The sequence below is a fragment of the Pteronotus mesoamericanus genome, unplaced genomic scaffold, assembly GCF_021234165.1.
Source record: "Pteronotus mesoamericanus isolate MK-2021 breed Mesoamerican mustached bat unplaced genomic scaffold, CSHL_Meso_final contig_90, whole genome shotgun sequence".
Taxonomy (NCBI): Eukaryota; Metazoa; Chordata; class Mammalia; order Chiroptera; family Mormoopidae; genus Pteronotus; species Pteronotus mesoamericanus.
The window spans coordinates 40,802,664-40,822,083 of NW_026555277.1; the positions used below are offsets into that span (position 1 = coordinate 40,802,664).

The following is a 19,420-nucleotide window of genomic DNA, read 5'->3' on the forward strand; positions in this document are numbered from 1 at the left end:
CTGCAGATCACCTGTTCAAAACCCCGCTTTCTCTCCCACGCTAGACTACTCGTCAGGCTATATTCAAAAGATAAGCCAGCTGTTACAATGTCCACTTCCTCTGCCCTCAGTCTTAGACCAACGCAATGACTCTTCGGAGTTAGAAGCACTCAGAACCACAGCATCACATCCTATACTGGCCACTAGATGGAGCTAGGTATCACAGCAAAAAGACACCTGAGGTGAAGTTGCTTTCCCCCAAGGGCTCTGTAAATACAATCGTTGAGTTTCACAGCTGGTGGTGGCAAGTTATACAAGCCCAAGGTCCTGTGAGGGTAGGACTGCAGAATAGGCCATTCACAAAATATTTATTAAATGCCTATTTGTACTTGTTTCTGAGTTTAGAAAAATAACAGGCTCTGTCTGCCTTCTGGGAGTGCCACGTTTGGAGCAGGAATAACACACATTTCTTGAGCATCCCAGACTCTGCCAGGTGCTTTTCAAGTCCTATCTCTTAATTCCCAAAGGTTGAGAATTTGTTCCAGTTCATTTGGCAGAGCCAGGACTACATCCCAAATCTGTGTGCCTCTTATAATACTCTTTCCTCCACACCATCCAGCCCCTCTCAACCAGGTTCCCAGGCAAAGCGAAAGGCTCACACGGTTGGGTGTAAACCACAGTCACCAGAGACACATAAGACAGAGCTAACTCTGACCGGGGAAGTCCAAGAGGGCATCAAAGAGGTGGTGTTTATTTTAGGGTTGGTTAGATGGGCTTGATGGGAAAGGGATTCCAGGAAGAAAGTGGCTCAGAGCTTTGCAGGCAACAGCCTTTGTAACAAATGGCAGGTAGCCTAGAACAGTGGGGAACCTGGGCAGGGGAGGAGGGACGTGGCCAGGGCTAAGGCAGAGAGGGCGGCTGAGGGGAAGGGCCAGAAAGAGCCTCCCACGTGCAGTAAAGAAACTAAGATCTGTTCCCACAGGCAATGCAAAGCCATCAAAGGCTGTCAGAAAAATTTCTGATGTTTAATTTAAATGGCCAATTTCTTTCTGGGAAGGAATGTATATCCCTACTTTAGAAGATTATACAGCTCAGTGCCTCCTTCGAAAAGAAAAGCAGTCTTCTTTCCAAACATAAGGATGCTAAGTCTGTCCACTTAATTTTATTCCGTACCACATGGCACTCTGAATTTTTAGAAGATGAGTAGATGGGTTGACTTCACAGATCAAAACCTGGTAAGAGACATCTTCATCTGTTACTTTAAATGCTTCCCCACTAACTACAGCCAAAGCCCAATTTACCGATCTAATAAAAGGAAGTGGTGAGGTCAGGCGACAACTTGTAAAGTCTGTAGACATGCCTGGCGCACACTAAGAGTTAATTCACACACACACACACACACACACACACACACACACACACACACACACACACAGACCAAAGGCACTTGGCATCAGGCTCTTACTAATGCCAGCCCCACCTTCGGGAGCACCGAGTGATACTCACAGCCGTGCGTGCACACTATCCACTGGAGACGGTGAACTCCGGACAACAAAAACTAGCCGCTACACCCAGCAGAGGTATGGTGTCATTTTAAAAACAAAGGTCATAGGTTTCCAGAAACTAGAATTTACTTCCATACCAAGCTTTCTAAATAAACTTGCTGTAAACTTTTACAAGGACTTTCCTCAAAGAGCCTCCTTACAGATTTATGCATTACTCATACATCGAGGCTGTCCCACGAAGCCAAACAAACATCTGGATGAAAGCTTGAATCATCTCATTGTTTCCAAGTGCCTGGATGTTTGAGGTTGATAAGATACATAGACCCTGTCTGAGACTTTGTGTCTTTATCAGATATTTGCCATTCATCAGATACAACCTCAAAGAGAAATCTAATTGTAGAAGGTTACAAACCACATTAATTACTGTGCTTCAAGGCTTAGGGAAGTAAAATGACATGCCTATGGTCACAGAACTCACAAGTGGCAGATCAGGGTTTAAGTTCCATCTGTCTGATATCTCAGTCTGTTTCCTTTCCGCTATACCAGTTGCCTCCGCAGTATGACTGACTTAGCAGATTCCGGAGCAGAGACTAAATGACCAGTCCTTCAATACCTACAACCCTGTCATGTTTATAAAAGGAAAAAGAAAGGAGTACAAAAGACATTAAATGGCTTGCCCTGGATTCAACATGTAAAAGCCAACTGATAACTTAGCCTCAAAGCAAACATGCGCAAGCATTTCCACAGAGTGAAGTCATGCTTAACTAGCGTTCCAGAATGTTACAACTAGAAGGGGCATTAAATGCCATCTGGGCTCGCTCTCTTCATTTTGGAGGTAAATTTCTGCATCAAAAGGAATGAAAGAAGAAAAACCAGGCCAGAGTTCTCTAGTTTCAATAATTGGGTGGTGTGCTTACATGTCTGCACTTTTATCTACACTTGCTCTGAGAACTATCTCACTTGCTAAAAAATGTAAACTTCCCAAAGCAGGAACTGAAATATAAACACTTGTGCTTTTCAGCGGGAGTAAAGCCTTGGGTTGGAACAGCCAAGGAAACTAGGACTGTCTCGCTGTAATAGCATTGAGGTTCAGGTTTGAGTGTTTCAATGTCTCCACCTTGTGGAAACTGTCAATACTACATCAAAACCAACACTGACTTTCATCTACTGAGGATTAAAAGACAGATCCAGCAGTGAAATAAACACTACTGTTACAGGATAAAAAATCTCAAAATTACTGTGAGATTTGATAAGGATAACCTGGAGGCCATGTTGGACACCAAAAGTTGTCTAATTAATAATAAAAAGATTAAATTACATGCAACTTAATTTTAGTAATGGGCGTGTTATCGTTTTCATGTTTACAAAGAACTAGACACACGAAATGATGCTAAGTTAACTGGATCATTGAATTGATCGGCCCATTATCCTTCCCGGTCATTCTGGAGGGCAGGGATGTGTTATATCGTGAGGGTGAGGTGGCGCCTATCTTCCACCTTTTCACTATAGGGTGGTTCGAAAAGTACTAAGTAGAAAGCCAAAGCACCTCTCTGTCTAAACTTTGAATTAAGTCAAAGAACATTTCTAGTCAGACAAGTAGAACTAAGCAAAAGTAAATGAATTTTGAAATAAACTCCAGCAGCTGGGCTATTTCAATATATCAGTAAGATACTGGGCAAGACAGTGAGGTTCAACGGTCAAGGAGCAGGGCTCTGGAGCCGTGAGCCCTGGGCTCTGCCTCCCCACCACTGCAGCACCGCGGGCAAGTTATTTAGCCTTCCTGCGCCTCAGTTTACTCATGCACAAAATGGGGATTATGACACCGCCTACTTCAAAGGATTGCTGGGAGTACAGAGCAAGGTCTCATATATATATTTAATATGCATTATATATACATATATAGATATAAAGCACCTAAGCACGGAGCTTGGTATGTAGTGGGAGAATTAGCTATTATTCAATGATGAAAATGCAGACTCACCCATAGGTTCTTGATCATTGGTCATGGAAATGAGTGACCTGAGGTGGTTGGTTGGTTGGTTGGTTGGTTTTTTAAAAGATTATTTATTTACTTATTTATTTTAGAGAGGGGGAAGGGAGGGAGGAAGAGAGAGAGAGAGAGAGAGAGAGAGAGAGACATGAATATGTAAGAGAAACATTGACCGGCTGCCTCTTGCATGCCCACAACTGGGGACCTGGCGCACAACTCAGGCACGTGTCCTTACCGGGAATCGAACTGGCAACCTTACGGTTCTCAGGCCAGTGCTCAATCTACTGAGCCACACCAGTCAGGGCATGGCCTGAGTTTTATGCCTGGTTTTTATTACCTACGATTTTGACTCCCAGAATGTTAGAGGAGGGAAAGATCTTGGAAAACTTCTGCGCAAGCCAGGTTAACAGATCAAGTCTCAGGCAAGTGGAATAAACAGACGCGCCTTCAGTTTACACAGGGACCTGGGAGTAGAGCTGACAAGAGGAGCGCCTCAGCATGGCTTGCACAGCATCGCATCCCAGGAAGGCTGGGTTTGTCCCTTCACCCATGGATCCATGTGTTCATTCATTCAGCAATATTCATAAGCTCCTATGTGTGCAATGCACTGGGGATTCAGCAATGAACAAGCCAGAAAATGTCCTTGCTTCATGGAGCTTATTATTGAAAACGGGAGGGGACAGAGAGACTATAAAATATAAACAAATAATCAGGATAATTTCAAATAGTGATAGGTTTTCAAAGGAACATAACACAGGGTGATGGCGAGGACAGGGTGCGGGGCAAGGCCCCATAAACTACTTCAAGTTGAATGGTCAAGGTGGGCCCCTCCCAAGCGGTGCCAGCGGAGCAGAGAGAAGGAACCAGCCACGCAAAGATCTGGAGAATAAAATCCAGGCAGAGAAAGAGATGGTGCAAAGGCCCTGAGTTAGGAAAGAGCTTGGTGACACTGAAGAACCGAAGCAGCAGCTACAGCAGGGGAGCCAAGGCAGGTGGGGTGGGGGAGAACCAGGAGACCTAAGAGTCAGGTAAGAGCCGGATCCCGTAGGACCAGACAGGCCATGCTAAGGGGTCTGGATTCCACCCCGAGTGCCAGGTTTGATTTAAAGAGCTGACGCTATATGGTTTGTTGTCAAGTGCCACTCCAGACGCAGTGGGAGCCTTGCTAGGACCACCCAGAGAGTGACTGCCACCACGCCACATAGCCTTGGACTTTGATGTACACAGCAGAAAGTGAAGGAGGCAGTCTGATCTGCTCCAGAGAACGGAACTGAAGACGTGGCCCCCCAAAAAAAGAAGCCAAAAAAACAACCAGCCAAAAAATGCCCAACCAGGTGCCAAGGCTTCTCCAGCTCTGTGAAAGGAAACAAACTCTGAGGACTCACCCGCTTGTGATGTCGTCCGCCCGAATGTTCTTGCTCAGGACATCCCCATCGCTCATGTAGCCGGGCGCATCCATGCTGATGCCTTCCAAGTCCATCTCATCTCCTGCCTTGTCTGACACGTCCACGTGGCAGACACTGCTGCCCCTGGAGGCCAGCTGCCTCCTCAGCGGGGCAGAGTACACGTAGCGGCCCGACTCGGTGTTGATGAACCGGCTGGCGTTGGCTCGCGGCGGGTACCCGTTGCCCATAGAGGGGGCGTCCCCTGCTTGGAGCCGGGGGCTGGACTGGCCGAGTCTCCAGGAAAGAGGTGTGGGCCTGCCCGTCAAGCTGAGGATACTGCGTCCGCTGATCTCCGTGGTGACATTGGTGTCAAATGTGGTTTCTAGTGTGCTAAAAACAGGAAAGCCACCTTGGGTTAGACCCTAATGTGCCTAGAGTCCTTTGCAGTTTGTATGTTCTTTAATTTTTTTAAATTATGAATTATTTCCCATATACAAAAACAGGATCAAATGACAGGCATCGATGTACCACCCTCTGGTAAAATTGGAAAGAGGAAGACGCACACCCACATAATGTTCTGGAAAGCCCATGGAAGAAGGTACTCGCTGCCATCATTTTGATGAAATTATCTTAACAACTATAATCTTTCTAACCCAGGGAGGGAAATAGAAAATGCCGAACAGGTAACAGTGAGCATAAAGGTACCCACAGACCTGTTCATCCGGGAGGCTGGGTCGCAGCTCTCCTTGGCAGAGGCAGGGTGCCCCTGTCCCCAGGGACGTTGCTAATATCGTATCTCAGGTCCTCAGCTCCCTCCTGACCGGCAGGTGGGGAGAGCCTCGATTTTCTAACTCTTGAAAGTCTGTCTCCCTCACACTTTTGCTTCTCCCACATTTGGTCCAAAATGACAACTAAACTTTGGAGCAAAAGGCTGGGAAAAGAGCGGTGCATGCCTGGGCTTGCGATCACATGGGCCCACATCTGCCAGGAGACTGAGTTGGTCCCTGGCCATTGGGGAGGCCCTTTGGCAGCCCACTGTCCTTCCGGCCCCAACACAGCCAAGACAATCAGTTTACCTCCTCAGAGCTGCAGTAGAGCGTCTAACTGCGCACAGAGAGCGAAGTCTTTCCTGCAGGAGAAACCGCTGAAGCTGTCCCTCCTGTCATCGCCATCATCGTCCCCCTAGTCCAAGCCCAGACATGCCCCATCCTGTTGTGACCCACGGGCAGTCCGTTTTGGGGATTATGGTGGAAACAGGGATGTCCCATTCCTAATCATGAGGTCCATATCTGGCTGCATGCCGTCACACAGCTAAAGGGTTAAGGGTCCCCAGACCACAGGCAAGCGCTCTCTCCTCTGGAAGAACCAAGTTGTTTGGTGCCTCAACTCTTTTTGATTCCCTGCAATCCTGGAAGCAGCCTTACCTTCTTCATATTGGGGACCCCTAATGTTTGGGCCCTGGTCTCGTGTAAGATGGAACCCACGGTGCTCAACCCCAATCTGCCAATAGCGTCAGCAGTGGGGGAGCTCCGTGGTCTCCTTGTTTATTCATTTATCAAAGAGACTGAAACTGGAGAAGCAAAGGAGGCTCTGGGAGGTCATGTGGGTACCAAGGACGTGGCTTTGGGTACCAAAGCCAAACACAAGCTGTAAATATCAACTCTGCCAAAATCACGAAGAATGTCCTAGGGTTGCAACCTTTTCAACTTCTTGCTCAGCAATGAAAACAACCTGATAAATGTTTCCAAGGTAATGCTAGATTTTGTATAACTAAATCATTGTTTAAACATGATCATACATTTTTATAAATATTTCCTTACGTGTTTTATAGACATGCATGGCTAATAACATCACAGAGTGCTGTGTATCAGAAGACTGGGTAGGAATTCAAATTATTCACTTTATCACACGGGTCAAATACAGTTCACCTGCTCGTTTCAACAGAACAGTAGAGTTTTGGAAAAATGCACATGAAGTGCAATTTAAACAGAGCTAGTTTAAAATATCCTGTTGAATGGATTTAGCAGATTCCTGCTTTGGGGAGGAATCTGTCTATACTAATTCTTGCTCCTCACACTTCTCTTCTACACGCTGTATGGCTTTCTTTGTCAATTCTCGCACATTTGGCAGTGAAGGTTATTAATGTCATTATTAACCAAATCATTTGCTAGTGGCATGAACAAACATAGGAGAAGCTGTGTGAAAACTGAGTTATTAGCTAGTCCAGGAAAGTAATTCACGCTTCAAATACCTGTGTGTAACCTGAGTTCCCCGTAAACTGGACATGGTCTCCTCCAAATTCTGCCGCAGATCAGCAATGTTCTTCACCGTCCGCAGTCGCCGAGCCTCAGGGTCTTCACCTGGAAAGACGAGGGTTAAGACCATTTTAATTCTCAGACAGACGATGAACTTCACAGGAGCAGTAACTGTGTTCATGATTTAACCATGTCGCATGCTAGGGGCCTGGCTCATGTTGGGTGCTCAAGAAGGAATTTCTGAACGAACGAACGAACGAACGAACGAACGAATGCAGACATGCCCACAGGAAAGCATTAAATCCAGGGACAGAAGTCTTTCTTCCCCCACTAGGTCCCTTCTGAAGTAAGTGAAATCTAGCTTGCAGAAGAACCTGGTCTGAGACATAAATACATTGTCCCACTGATTCCAATAAAGACATGTACAAGGTAGTTCTGATTCCCAGGAATCATTTTCTGTCTGTGCAAAAGTGAGTGAAGCGTTTTGTTTTCTCATCCGCTGGTGATGCATACTGCTGCCTACTGGCCCTACACTGCAAAAGGAACTAGGAGTGGCTAAAAGATCTCCACTTATTAATCACAAATATCTCAACAGAGAGAGGTGTGCCCTTTTTTTATTATGTCATCTCAAATTTTGGCTCCTCTACTCATTGGCTGTGTGATCATGGGGAAGGTGCTGATGCTCTCCATCCTTCAGATGCCACCGCCCTGAAGCAAGGTCCTGACCTCGAAGGGCAGCTGTGGGGACTAAGTGGCGTAGGGCTGGAGATCCTGAGCGTGGCGCTTGCCACGGGTGCTGAACTCACGCCCGCTGGTGCTGCAGAGCAGGGAGCCATCGGGAAGACTCAGGGCTCCATCTGGGAGACAAGGGACTCCCATCCTCTGGGCAAGATTTTCCATAAAATACGTGGTCCAGTAGAGGTCAAGCTGGCACGAGACTCCCAGGAGAGGCAACCACATGCAAGGCAGGAGGTCATGTGCTCTCTCAGGGTAAGCAGCCTTGCTTCAGGTTCTCTGGCTGCTCTGCTTTGTTTGGGCTTCCAAGGGCAAGAGGAATAGGGGACTGACTACAATTGCAATTAAAGGAATCGAACATCTATCTTTCCCTCGGAGTAATGTCAGGGAGCGCTGAGAAGACTGAAGAGCCACAATCAAGGGTCTCTAAAAGCCTATGACCAATTCATGTGTGAAGCAACATTTTAAAAGAAATCTCCATACAGAACATAGTCCACGTGGGCAGCAGTATGTGGAATCTACATCGGACGCTAAGTAGAACTTCCAGCAATTGTCATTAGTAGGGCAACAGGCAGCTAAGAAATGTCATAGAGTGAACCCTCCTTCTGGACAGATGGCAGCTTCCTTAGGCTGTTCTCAGCATGGTGATGCTTGGAGGCTGGGGAATGGCTTAAATGATAGCTATGTGATTTTACGAAGGAAATTTGCTATAGCAAACGCTCCAACCTTGCAAATGCAAGTGTTTTCAATTTTCTGCCTCTTTTTTAACCAAGAGAAATTTGGAAGACATTTATTCTTTTCTCTTATCTGAAAAGTGGTCAAACGTATACTTCTCACCCAATTCTTTAAAATCATACAGGTAGGTACGTGTTTTTGAATGAAAACAGCGTGGACGTCTCCCGTCCCCAATGGCCTTGGAGGAATGCATTTGCACCTATCTCCTGGGCCACAGTGACATAAATTTGCTGCCAGCTTGGCCGCATTGCATCTATGTAAGGCTGCCAACAAAAGTACTGATCCTTTGGACAGCTCTGGGTCCTGCCGTGACCATTCATTATGAAGCTAATTACCTTCATTAATTAGCTTAATCATACGCAAAGAGTATAATGACTATTTTATTGATCCATGTCCCTGTTAATGACATGGTTGCCAGTGTTAAACTCTCCTTTGGAAATTCAAAGATCTTTGAGATGGAACGGCATCTCACCTTTACGTTTGGTAGCCCCCACACATATCTGTAGATGTTCAAGTAATATTTATTGTCCAAAAGATGCTTGGTCAGTGTAGAGCTGAAGAAAGGGCACTGATTTTACATCCTGACGGACAGAGGTTTGAATTGTGGCACAGCTGCAGATGAGCCTCCTGACCTTGGGTAAGTCACCTGCTCTTCTGAATGACATCTTTGGAATGGGGATAAAGTCCTTTCACTGACAGGATTAGGAGGAGGATCAGACGAGAAGATCCTGGCAAAAATGGAGTGCTCGAGGGCTCATTGAATTCGACTGTCCCAGTTCCCTCTTGGGGGCGGGGGTGGTTCCTGATGGGAAATGTTTGCTTCCCCCAGATTCCAAGAGCAACAAAGAAATGCAAACTAGTAATCCACCTCCCTTGCATAGGCGACCACATTCTGAACTGTCAGTTCTGCCTCCTTGGAAGATTTTCCCACCACCTCTCAGCCTGAACAAAATAAAAATACAACCATGCTCCAGTGGAAATAGCAGGATCCTTTCAGCTCATACACAGGGATCATAAAAATTAAGCTATTCCATGTCTACCTGTGGCTCTCACCTTTGCCGAGGGCAGCCCTCCCTCAAGCCACTGGCCAGGACGGAGAAAGCACTGTACATTCTGACCCCATAGGGCCGAGTTCAGAGGATGTCAGGGTGTTATAAAAAGAACATGGAGGGAACCCTGGGATCTTTCCTTGGAAGAGGAAGGCTTAAGGGACAAGCTGCTACATGAAAAAGATCGAAACTGTCTGTGAGCGTCAGAAGGCTGGATTATATCCAGGGATTAGAAATGTAAGAATAAAGAGCTCTGTTACCCATTAAAGCTACACAATATGGAAAGGCTGCCTTATGAAGGAATAATCTTTCTGTCACAAGAAATACCCAAACAGAGACTGAAAGATGATTCATCAGCGAATGAAGAAGGGATTCAAAGGCTGAATAAGAAACAAATGAGTGTGTGGTTCCTTCTAACTCTACATTCCAAGATGCAGGTCTTAACTGTAATGCTATGTGAATGTCAAAGCATGATGGAAAAACTGCCTATTTGCATAAGCACAGGAAGAACTAAGCAGTTGATCAAATAGCCTCATAAATGCCCATTTCTAAATATACCTCCTATTCGTTGCTATTTCAAGGAATCAGTTATGGATAAGTTGAATCCAACCCCATGGCACTATACAGTCTCTATAAAATGATTCACTATACAGTCACACATGTGAGTCCTACTGCTTGAATGTAGAGACAAGTCACCCCGATTAAGATATTTTTCTTAGCAACCAACACCGTTTGACTTAACACAGAAGAGTGCTTCATTAGGCACAATTGGTTGCACAAGTCTGTTCCCCAAAGCAACGGACAGCATCTCAGGCTTTCTGAGCTCCTGGTTGGTTTTACAGTCCTGGTGCAGGAGACACGAGGAGTAAAAGAGAAATGAGGAAAGATCACAGGCTGCAGTGTGTCACTCTGAAATGCAAGGGTTATGTGGAATGTTCTCTGGCTGCTGCCTCTGCTTCTCAAATGTGAATTTTGCTGAGCCTCAATGCCTCACGTGAATCCACACTACTCCACGGGACACACATCTGATACATGCCAGGCTCGCAAGCACTGGCCGCGCTCTTTTGACGTGTGCACATACAAACACGATCTGGAATGCGTGGGGAGACCTGCACAGTCAGCTGAACTCCACGCCCTTCTCTTGGCTCTTTCCCTGTGCTATCCATGCCCTCATATGCAAGGGAGCTACAAATCCTGGAGAAAAGGGAGCAAAATCAATGCCAAATGTTGAGCCCTGAACTACTGTAAGACAGATCCATTACCCTTGGCTTGAGAACTCTCTGCCCCATCACAGTACCCAGTCAGCAGAACCTAAAGGAAACAGTTAAATCGCTCAGATCCTCTGAAATTCATTCTAGAGCCAATGGCCAGATGGGTAAGATTCGACCGTGTGGGCAGCAGAGCAATGCCATACCTGTAATGTGGCTGTGAAGATAATGTGGTCACGGATGGTGAGTCTAGTAAACGAATTTTAAACACAGATTCAATTTCTAACCCAACTCTGGAAGGGGTAACATAGAAGAATAACGCGGCCACTGCTAAATGTGTAGTGTACCACTCACTTCCCTGATTAGGTGCTGGAATGCAGGGCACAGAGTTGGGGAGTGGGCAAGAGAGACTGAGAGGTGGAAACTTAGAAGGCACTGCAGTAGAAATTCTAACTCAGATGCTGATGTCTGTCCTTTAAGTGAACAATGGGTAGCATTAATAAGTAAATATTTGTGAAATGAATTAATGGTATGACAACTGTGGATTTTATATTTTTATATAATGCCCCTTTAATCATCATGGTCTAGGCTATACTGAAATAAAATTTATTTATTTTTGGTTTTGGTAAAAGTAGCATGCTGTAATCTTTCCAATTAATAGAGGATACTAAGAACAATGTTCAACCAATGCTTCCTTACAGGAAAGGAAAAAAAAAGTCAACACAGTGAGTTCCAACTCTTGTTGGAAAGTGACTTTATCTGAAGAGTAAACAAGGTAATTCAAAGCTAAGTGTCAGAGCAGCTCAGTGCCCCCGCATGAGTGAAATGGAACATATCTTAAAAGATGATTTGCCAACAGGTAAGAGGCTTATTTACAATTCAGGGGGAGGAGAGAATACACTGTCAGAGAGAGAGAACAGGGAGAAAGGGGAGAAAATGATAAGAATAAATTTGTTTATTAGCTTATCAATCAATGCCACAGTAAACCAACTTCCAGTCATGCTGGGTTCCTGCCCTTCCAGCAGGTGGTTACACAGCATCGCCAACAGACACAGCATTTCTGGGGCGGCCTACTCACCAGTGAGCTCTTCCAGAGCAGGCTGTCCACTCTTGGAGTAGTGGCTGGGCTCCATGCTCACGCCCGCGGAGCTGGACTCGGCAGTAACATTCCCTTCGGTGTCTGTCTGGGACCTTCACACACAAACCACAGCAGAGACACTTGTCACAAGCGGTAACACCCACATCTGGACCACGGTGGTCTTTCCATAGCACCCCCATCACCTCCTCCAGCAAGACGCCTTAGAACGGAGCAGACCAGCAGACTGACACTAAATAATTCATTAGCGCGTGTGGAGTAACGTCCTAGACACAGAGAGAGCCACCAAACTGTAAAAGATGAAATATTCATCACCCAATCGGAGGGGCTGCCATCCGTCACTGGGGAACGCTCCTCTGACTCCCCACCAGGGCGCTCAGTCTGGCCAGCAAAGGGCTGGGGAGTACTGAGTAGTTTGAATCATTTAGCTTATGAAGTTCTTGCAGCACCTTCTAAGTAACCGGCAACATCAGCAAGTCAAGCATAAGACGACTCCATTGGCAGCCCCCATTCCCCTCCCCTGAACCCCGTTGGCAGGGCTTCTCTGAAAAGGTGACTGCAAACCCAGTCAGGACTGCATGCCAAGCAGGTGTGTTTGCCCTCCAGGTCTCTGATTCAGAGCGCCGATCTTCTGACATGAAAGGTCTCATTGATCATTATTTCAACACCTGACTGAAGGGTGTACTTCCCCAAAGCTTCTCCATGCCCTTATTTGTCAAGCAAATTGAGGCGACTGCTTCATGCGATGTGTTCTTGCCACAACTACCTCTGTTCATTTAGGCATGGCATGCGAATGCCTAACTACGCTCAGATGCACAGCTCTGCGAGTAACATTATTAATTCATGAGCGTCCTTAAGCTAATTCAACCAGATTTCACTCTCTATGAAGAGAGCATTTGCCAAGAATGGGAACTGTCTTAAATGTGGGGGATGTGCTGATAAACCTTAAGTCATCCATCTACTCTTCCTCCCTTTGGCCCCAAGCCATCAGATCCTGTTTCTGGTCATCTCTGTCTTTAAAGGACTTTCATAGTCCCAGGGGTCCTCTCCATCTCCTGGCCAGAGTCCAAGCTCCCTTCATCTCTGCCCAGGCCCTACGACTGCTCCGTAAACAGGTCTGCTGCCTCCAGCTGGGTGGGGTCGGAGGGGTGGGGGTCGGGGGGAGGAAACCAGCCCACAGATTTATTTTGATTGGTATGCATAATATTTTAACGCTTTTGAATTAGTTGCAACATTTAAAAATTGGGAGATCTCACGAGGAATCACCTTCAGCAATTTCTGCCTTCCCCAGTAAAAAAAAAAAAAAAATGTCTGGAAAGACTGAGCTCCATCTGCTGGTGCCAAGTGGTGGCTACTCCCCCTGGAGGCAGGAAGCACCCTCTGCCACAGTCCTGCTCATCCCAGGATGCCCATTTATACTACTTTTTGGGGCCCACTCAGGCATCTGAACTTATGATCCTTGTTCTGGGCTGTTCCTAGGTCTGGTCCGCCCCTCACAGCATCCTCCATGGATCTTTGTGTTACCGACATGATCACATCATCCTCTGATTAAGGGCCTCCAATGGTTTCCCATTTCCCACAGAATAAGTTCTACATTCCTTACGGTGGCAGAAGATGCCCTATGTCACACAAGTCGTCCTTCATTTCCAGCCTCTTCTCCTGTCACTCCTGCCCTGGACACACAGACCTGCCCTCAGCTCCACCCACCTGTGGCTGCTCTCCATCCCCAGATTATACCACACCCTTAGTAATCCTGTCTTCGCAGTTATTGTGACTCCTGCCAAGGGCCCTGCCCCTCTTCCTTCCTTCTTTGCCCCTCGCCTGCCTTTAAGATGCAGTTCCCATGTCCTCTTGACCCGTAAGCCTTCCCTGACCCTGCCAGCTGATCACTCCACCCACCCTCTTAATTCTCCCGAGGGCTGTGCATGACAATGTGATATAATTAACAAATCTTTCCTCAACTAGACTGAGAGCTCCGAAGGCAAAGACAGGTCTTTTGATACGTATACATGAGAACAGGATCGGTTTAAGCTGATACGCTAAGGGGTCAGTCAAGGCAGGATACAGGTGTTGAATGGCTAGATGAGGACATCTGAAGTCTAGAAGAATGCTGGGCAGAAGAGGGAAGTCCGTAACTCGATAGTCATGCACCTCTGAGGAAGTCCCCTCACCTCTGAGCCGCAGGGCCCTCATCTGTACAAGAGGGAATAGCAGCATCCTCTCCTGGCTGCTACAAAAATCACATGTGGTATGACACAGAACCAGTGACACTGTTGCTTCTAAATTGGTAAGTGTAATTCACTCTGCGTGATCTTTGAAATGGATGATCTTCCTTTTACCCCTTGGTTAAATCACTAACATGGAGAAGTTGTGGGGAGAGCAGGGCAGTTTGTACACAATAAGCCGTGAACTTGAGAGTTTTAGAGCACAAAGGAAGGCGACACCATTGTAACAACTTCTGTGATCTAGTCCTGTCCCCTCACTTTAGAGATGGAGACTATCAGGTTCAGGGTGACGCTGTGATTTGCACAGCCAAGACGGTGTGGTGGTTAACAACGTTCTCTTTCCTTACCCAGCCTTGAGGTTAAATGCTAGCTCTTCTGGCTGTGAGCTCTGCGACTCAGATCAAGTTACTTAATTAATCTAAGTCTCCGCTTTGCTGGGCAATAGAGTGGGGATTTCCAAAATGGTAGGCAGCTCAGAGATATGTGGGAATAAGGAAATGAGCAGAGGCATGAAAAGCTCTTAGCGCGGCCTCAGCACACACTTGGTGCACACTCAATAGTGGTGTCACACTAAAGGTGTCCCAAGGCCACACAGGGTGTTGCATCAAGGACAGAGTCCGGGAGGCCTGACTTTATCTTAGCGCTCTTCTTCCTGGCCTCATCCCAGGCTCACCTGGAGAGCAAAGGCAACTCGAGGGGCAGAGGGGCACCGCACAGGGTAAGCTTGACGTGGGGCTTTGTAGATACACAGGGCATTTTCTTCTTCTCCTACTTATCAGACACTTGCTCTTTATCATAAAGAATTTTTCCTCTCATAAAAGACAGCTTGAAAATTTTTTTAAAAGGTTAGATATTTTATAATCTTTTAAAAGATTACAGCCCCAAAAAGGGGGTGGGGGGAGCTGGGATGGATGGTGATCCAAGACTGTATGCATTTTAATTTTGAAAATGCAAATCAAGAATCTGTAAACAGCTGCTTGAATATGCATTACCTCAAGACTGTGAGTGCTATTGGAACGATAAACATTGCACGGGGCGCGATCCCGTTGCCTCCATGGTTCAGAGAACTAGTGTGTCACAAGCTGTGCGTGCAGATGAGTGCTGAGTCATTGCCTGAGCCCTGGCACTCTTCTCAGCACTGTGAGCTGAGCCGATGATGTGACTTAGTAAGAAGGTGACTGGCTCCCAGTTAGAAAGTTCTGGCGTGACCCTCACCCACGGGGAGGGTGAGCCGAGGAAAAGGGAAGGGGGCGAGGCAAGGCTTGACGTTCCCTCACTGGCTGGGCCTTGGCTGGCTTTACTCTGAAATCACCCAAGATAGCCTTGCCATCAACTATTGGCGGGAATGGTAACGATCTCTTACAACACAGCTCAGGCAGGGAGAGAGGGTAATAGGCACAAGTCTATGCATATGAACAGCTATGTAAATACACATGTGCATATGTGCATTTGCATTTTATATACAAATGTGTACGTGCGCTCACACTTACATCTGACTGTCAACATACGCCCACACCTCTGAGTGTATGAGTATGTGTACAGTTGTGTACGTGTATGTACTTAGGGTAGAAGCTGTAAGATGAGTGCCTACAATGTGACATTCCATCATTCAATCTTTAGTCCCCTTTTGCTATGCAGAGGTATTAGTTATCATTCAAATGTGCAGTGTGGTCAAAGACACTACATGTCCGAAGCACAGGATCAAGGTGACTGCTGTGAGCAAAGCTCTGAGACTTCCTTAAGATCAGCGCTAGGGGAGCTTCCATCAGCCTGGAGAGAGCTCCTCCACGTGTATCCATTGGCACCTGGAGCCTGGGCCTGCATTCTGCTAAGGTGTGTGGTGTGGGCGGAGCTGCCGGACAATCCCATGAGGCCACACCCACACAGAGCAAGCAGCACCTGGTTCCACATATGTTCCTATGGATGCGTTACTGTCAGAAATAAGAGACGGAGGGACAGATAACAGACAGAAGGACAGTCTGATACAAACACCCAGGCTTGCCTCCTCAATACCACCTGGGTTCTTTTGTTCTTCTAGAACTCCCCCCTCACACTCCCCTTCTCCCTCACCCTGTTCTCTCCTCTAACATCCCAGCACACAGTAGGGACTGGAAACTTACTTAGTGTGTGTGCGCTGTGGCAAGAAACTGAGAGGATCTGGAAGTTCAAGGCAAACGCCTCTGTGAGAAGAAGTCTCAGTTACTGTGTTTTACACTTTTTAACATACATTCAGGATATTCCAGGACGGATGTTGGAGCCTGTCGGGTGACACCAAACCACTTCTCACGTAGCTGCTCACGCTGCTGCTGCTTCTGAAATCCCCCTGCATCCCCACAGGCCTGGTGCATGCCTACCGTCCGGGGTCCGCTCAACGTTGAACTCTTCCCTTTAACCCTCTTGCACCCTCCACCAAGCTCTACTGTATTCACTGTTCCCTCAGGCACACTGTGTATACCCCTATTAGGAGCTTGGCAGTCCTGATTCCTGCCCTCCATTACCCGCAAGCCACCAGATAGGCTCCTTTGTCCAAGGACCCAGGAAGCAGGTGGGGGGCTGCTCCTACCTGTACAGGAAAGGCGCGACCGTGGCAGTGTTGGGGTGGTTGTATTGCTGCTGGGGCTGAGGTAGCTGAACACTGACGGTATTGCTTCCTGTGGTCTGGGTGGTCCCGACAGACCCACTGACCGTCTGGCTGCTGATGCTGTGGTTCAGGGTGGTCCCACCTGGGCCTTTTCCTTCCGAGGACGCCAGGCTGGAGGAGGAACTGGAGTGTCTGCCGTCCAGCTGGGGCTTCTGCTGGGGGAGCCCCGAGCTCGGCTTCCCACCCCGGCTCCGCTCCCCTTCCTTGGAAGGGGCAGGGGCACTTGGGGATTTCCCGGGCATGCTCTTCATCCCTGGTTTTGGTATTCCACTGAGGGAAGGGGCTGGCGCCTCCTTCTTGGCACTGCTGAGCTTGCCTCCTTTGGGGATGAAGCTGGCGATCTTGGAGGACTTTTTTGGCATCTCGGTCACCGCTGCCCCGCTGGGGTCTTCTTTGGGCCCCTCTTTGAGGTCTGGCCTCTCTGTCACGGACGCTCTCTTGGCGAGGTCCTTGCTTTTCTCTTTTTCCTTTTCCCGCTGTTGTTTCTCCTTTTCCTTCTCGTTGCCTTTAGGGGAACTCTTCTTGGTGGTCAGCGCCCTGCTGAAGGTTCTCTGGGCGATGCCCTTGAGTGCGATCTTGGGGCTGCTGGAAGCGGGGCCCGCCATGGAGGGCATGCGACCGGTGGTCTCCATCTCTTCTCCCTCTTCAACGCTGGACAGAATCTCCAGCCGCTCACAGCTCGTGTCCCGCGACCCCGGGCCCTCACCGGCCTTGGAACCCGCTTTGCTGTTGAAAAGTTTTAGTTTTTCCAGCATGGACTTCTGATTGTTGGGCGTTGGCTTCAAGGCTTCGGGGCTGGGCCTGGGGGCCTCGGACACTGGCTGCTTGACCGAGAGCATGGAGGATGTGGCGCTGTGCTTCACGCTGATGGACTTGCTGCGCCAGGGCTTGGTGGCAGCGGCGGGCTGGGGGATGGCCGAGGAGACACTGCAGTTAGCAAGGGCGGAGCTGCCGCCACTCTCCACAGAAGCAGGTGCATTTTCGCTCATACCGGGGTGGGAGGAGGCCGGGCTTGCCAATGGCTCTGCAGAGATGGGGAAGAGAAGGACACCTGAATTACACCTGCGGACTCACGCTGAGGACGAGGGAGGGTCGGCCCTGGGTACTTAGACAACCGCTCCAAACCTAAACACCTTCCAGCTCTACCACATGCTTTACACACTACCTGCAGTTAAATCTTACCTTCACTTCCTCCTGCTCTCCATCACACATACTTCACATTTTGGCTTATGCTGTGCAAAGGCACACTGACGTTAGCGTCAAATGTGCACAAAGCACAATTAAGCACTTACATTTATGGAGAAAGAAACAAACTAAAACCTGCATCACCACGGTGGTGGTACAGGAAAGACATAGGAAATATCTACTGCTTTGAATTACTCAGTCCACAACACTGTTTCCCAGTTATGGGAAACAACCGAGCACTATCCAACTTTAACATAACAATGTAGCAGAGACATTAAAACAGAACAGGCAAAAAAACAAAACAAAACAAAAACAATAAAAAAAAAAAACCCAAATCAGAAAAGCAGGGAAACCAAGTATAATCTTTACAAAAGAGTAATTACCCCACAGAAATTGCTAAGTCCTATCAAAGATCTGTTTTCTCCTATTTTGGCACTTTTAAAGAGTTACAAACATGATGCAGACTAGACTTAAAATAAGAAAGACATTTCAGTATAAACTGTGCACATAGCTTCACTGTAGGCAAGAAAACATGCAGGTTATCTGAAAGTCAAGGCTTTCCCCTTGGCGCTCAGGGAGTATTTCCCCAGCCAGACTCTTTTTCTCAGAAAAGCCTCAACATATTTCCAAACTAGAACTGGAATTATTCTGGGAAGGGCGGGTTCCGAACTGGAGTTCTGCTCCCCACCAAGGCAGCCCACAGCACGGACATGAACGCTGTAGCACCCTTGTCAGGAAGCACGCCGAACCATGAAGCGCCTCCATCTGCTACGCAAAGGCAGCTGTCAGAGCTCAAGTGGCGGGAAGGCAGGTCACAGCCAGCCCAGTGCCTGCCCGCGCCCTACGCCCCAGACTGCGCGCGACAGGCGGGAGGCAGCACCTCAGCCCCCAAAGCGTGCATCCCCGTTTGCAAAGTCACTATGACATGACTTACCTAGCAGCAGCCACTTTCTCCTGAAACAACTCCCTGTAAAAAATTCTCCTACCAGAGAAGCTGTCCTTCCAATTGTCACAAGTGTTTTCGGTTAAACTGCTCATGTTTCTAATTAACTTTTGTCATCCGTAACTGCTCCGGTGCCCAGAAGCCTGGCGGGATTAACGGCTGCTTCTTCTGCTCTCTCTCTCTCTCTCTTTCTGTTTTTTTTTAATACCTATGTTCCGCCGCCTTCTAGCAACAGAGTAAACTGTATACAGAGCGGCTTTTTATGATTTAAAAGTCAACGGCCGCCAAAGCCGCGTGAAGGCAGCCCCTGTGTGGGACACGCGCGCTGAGCGGGGGTGGGGGGGAGCTCTGGGCAGAGGAACAGCTTCCCTTCACTCTCAGCTGCTCAGGGAAGCCACAGCTCCAGGGTGATCCAAAGCAGACCTCCCAATGTTTTAAAAGACATACATCTTCCTGACTTACTGGGGATTTGGGTTTGGGTGGGGGTGG

General features: G+C 47.7%; 1 protein-coding gene across 2 annotated transcripts in view; it reads right to left on the reverse strand.

Moving 5' to 3' along the window:
• NAV2 (neuron navigator 2) overlaps positions 1-19,420 on the reverse strand; it is a 357,485-nt gene that overhangs the window by 136,449 nt on the left and 201,616 nt on the right. For both annotated transcript variants that reach the window (XM_054586002.1, XM_054586001.1), the window contains 4 exons: positions 16,726-17,827; positions 11,920-12,032; positions 7,111-7,219; positions 4,860-5,249 (listed from right to left, as the gene is read on the reverse strand). In XM_054586002.1, coding sequence (XP_054441977.1) covers positions 4,860-5,249; positions 7,111-7,219; positions 11,920-12,032; positions 16,726-17,827 — 1,714 coding nt within the window. The remainder of the gene's footprint in view (positions 1-4,859; positions 5,250-7,110; positions 7,220-11,919; positions 12,033-16,725; positions 17,828-19,420) is intronic.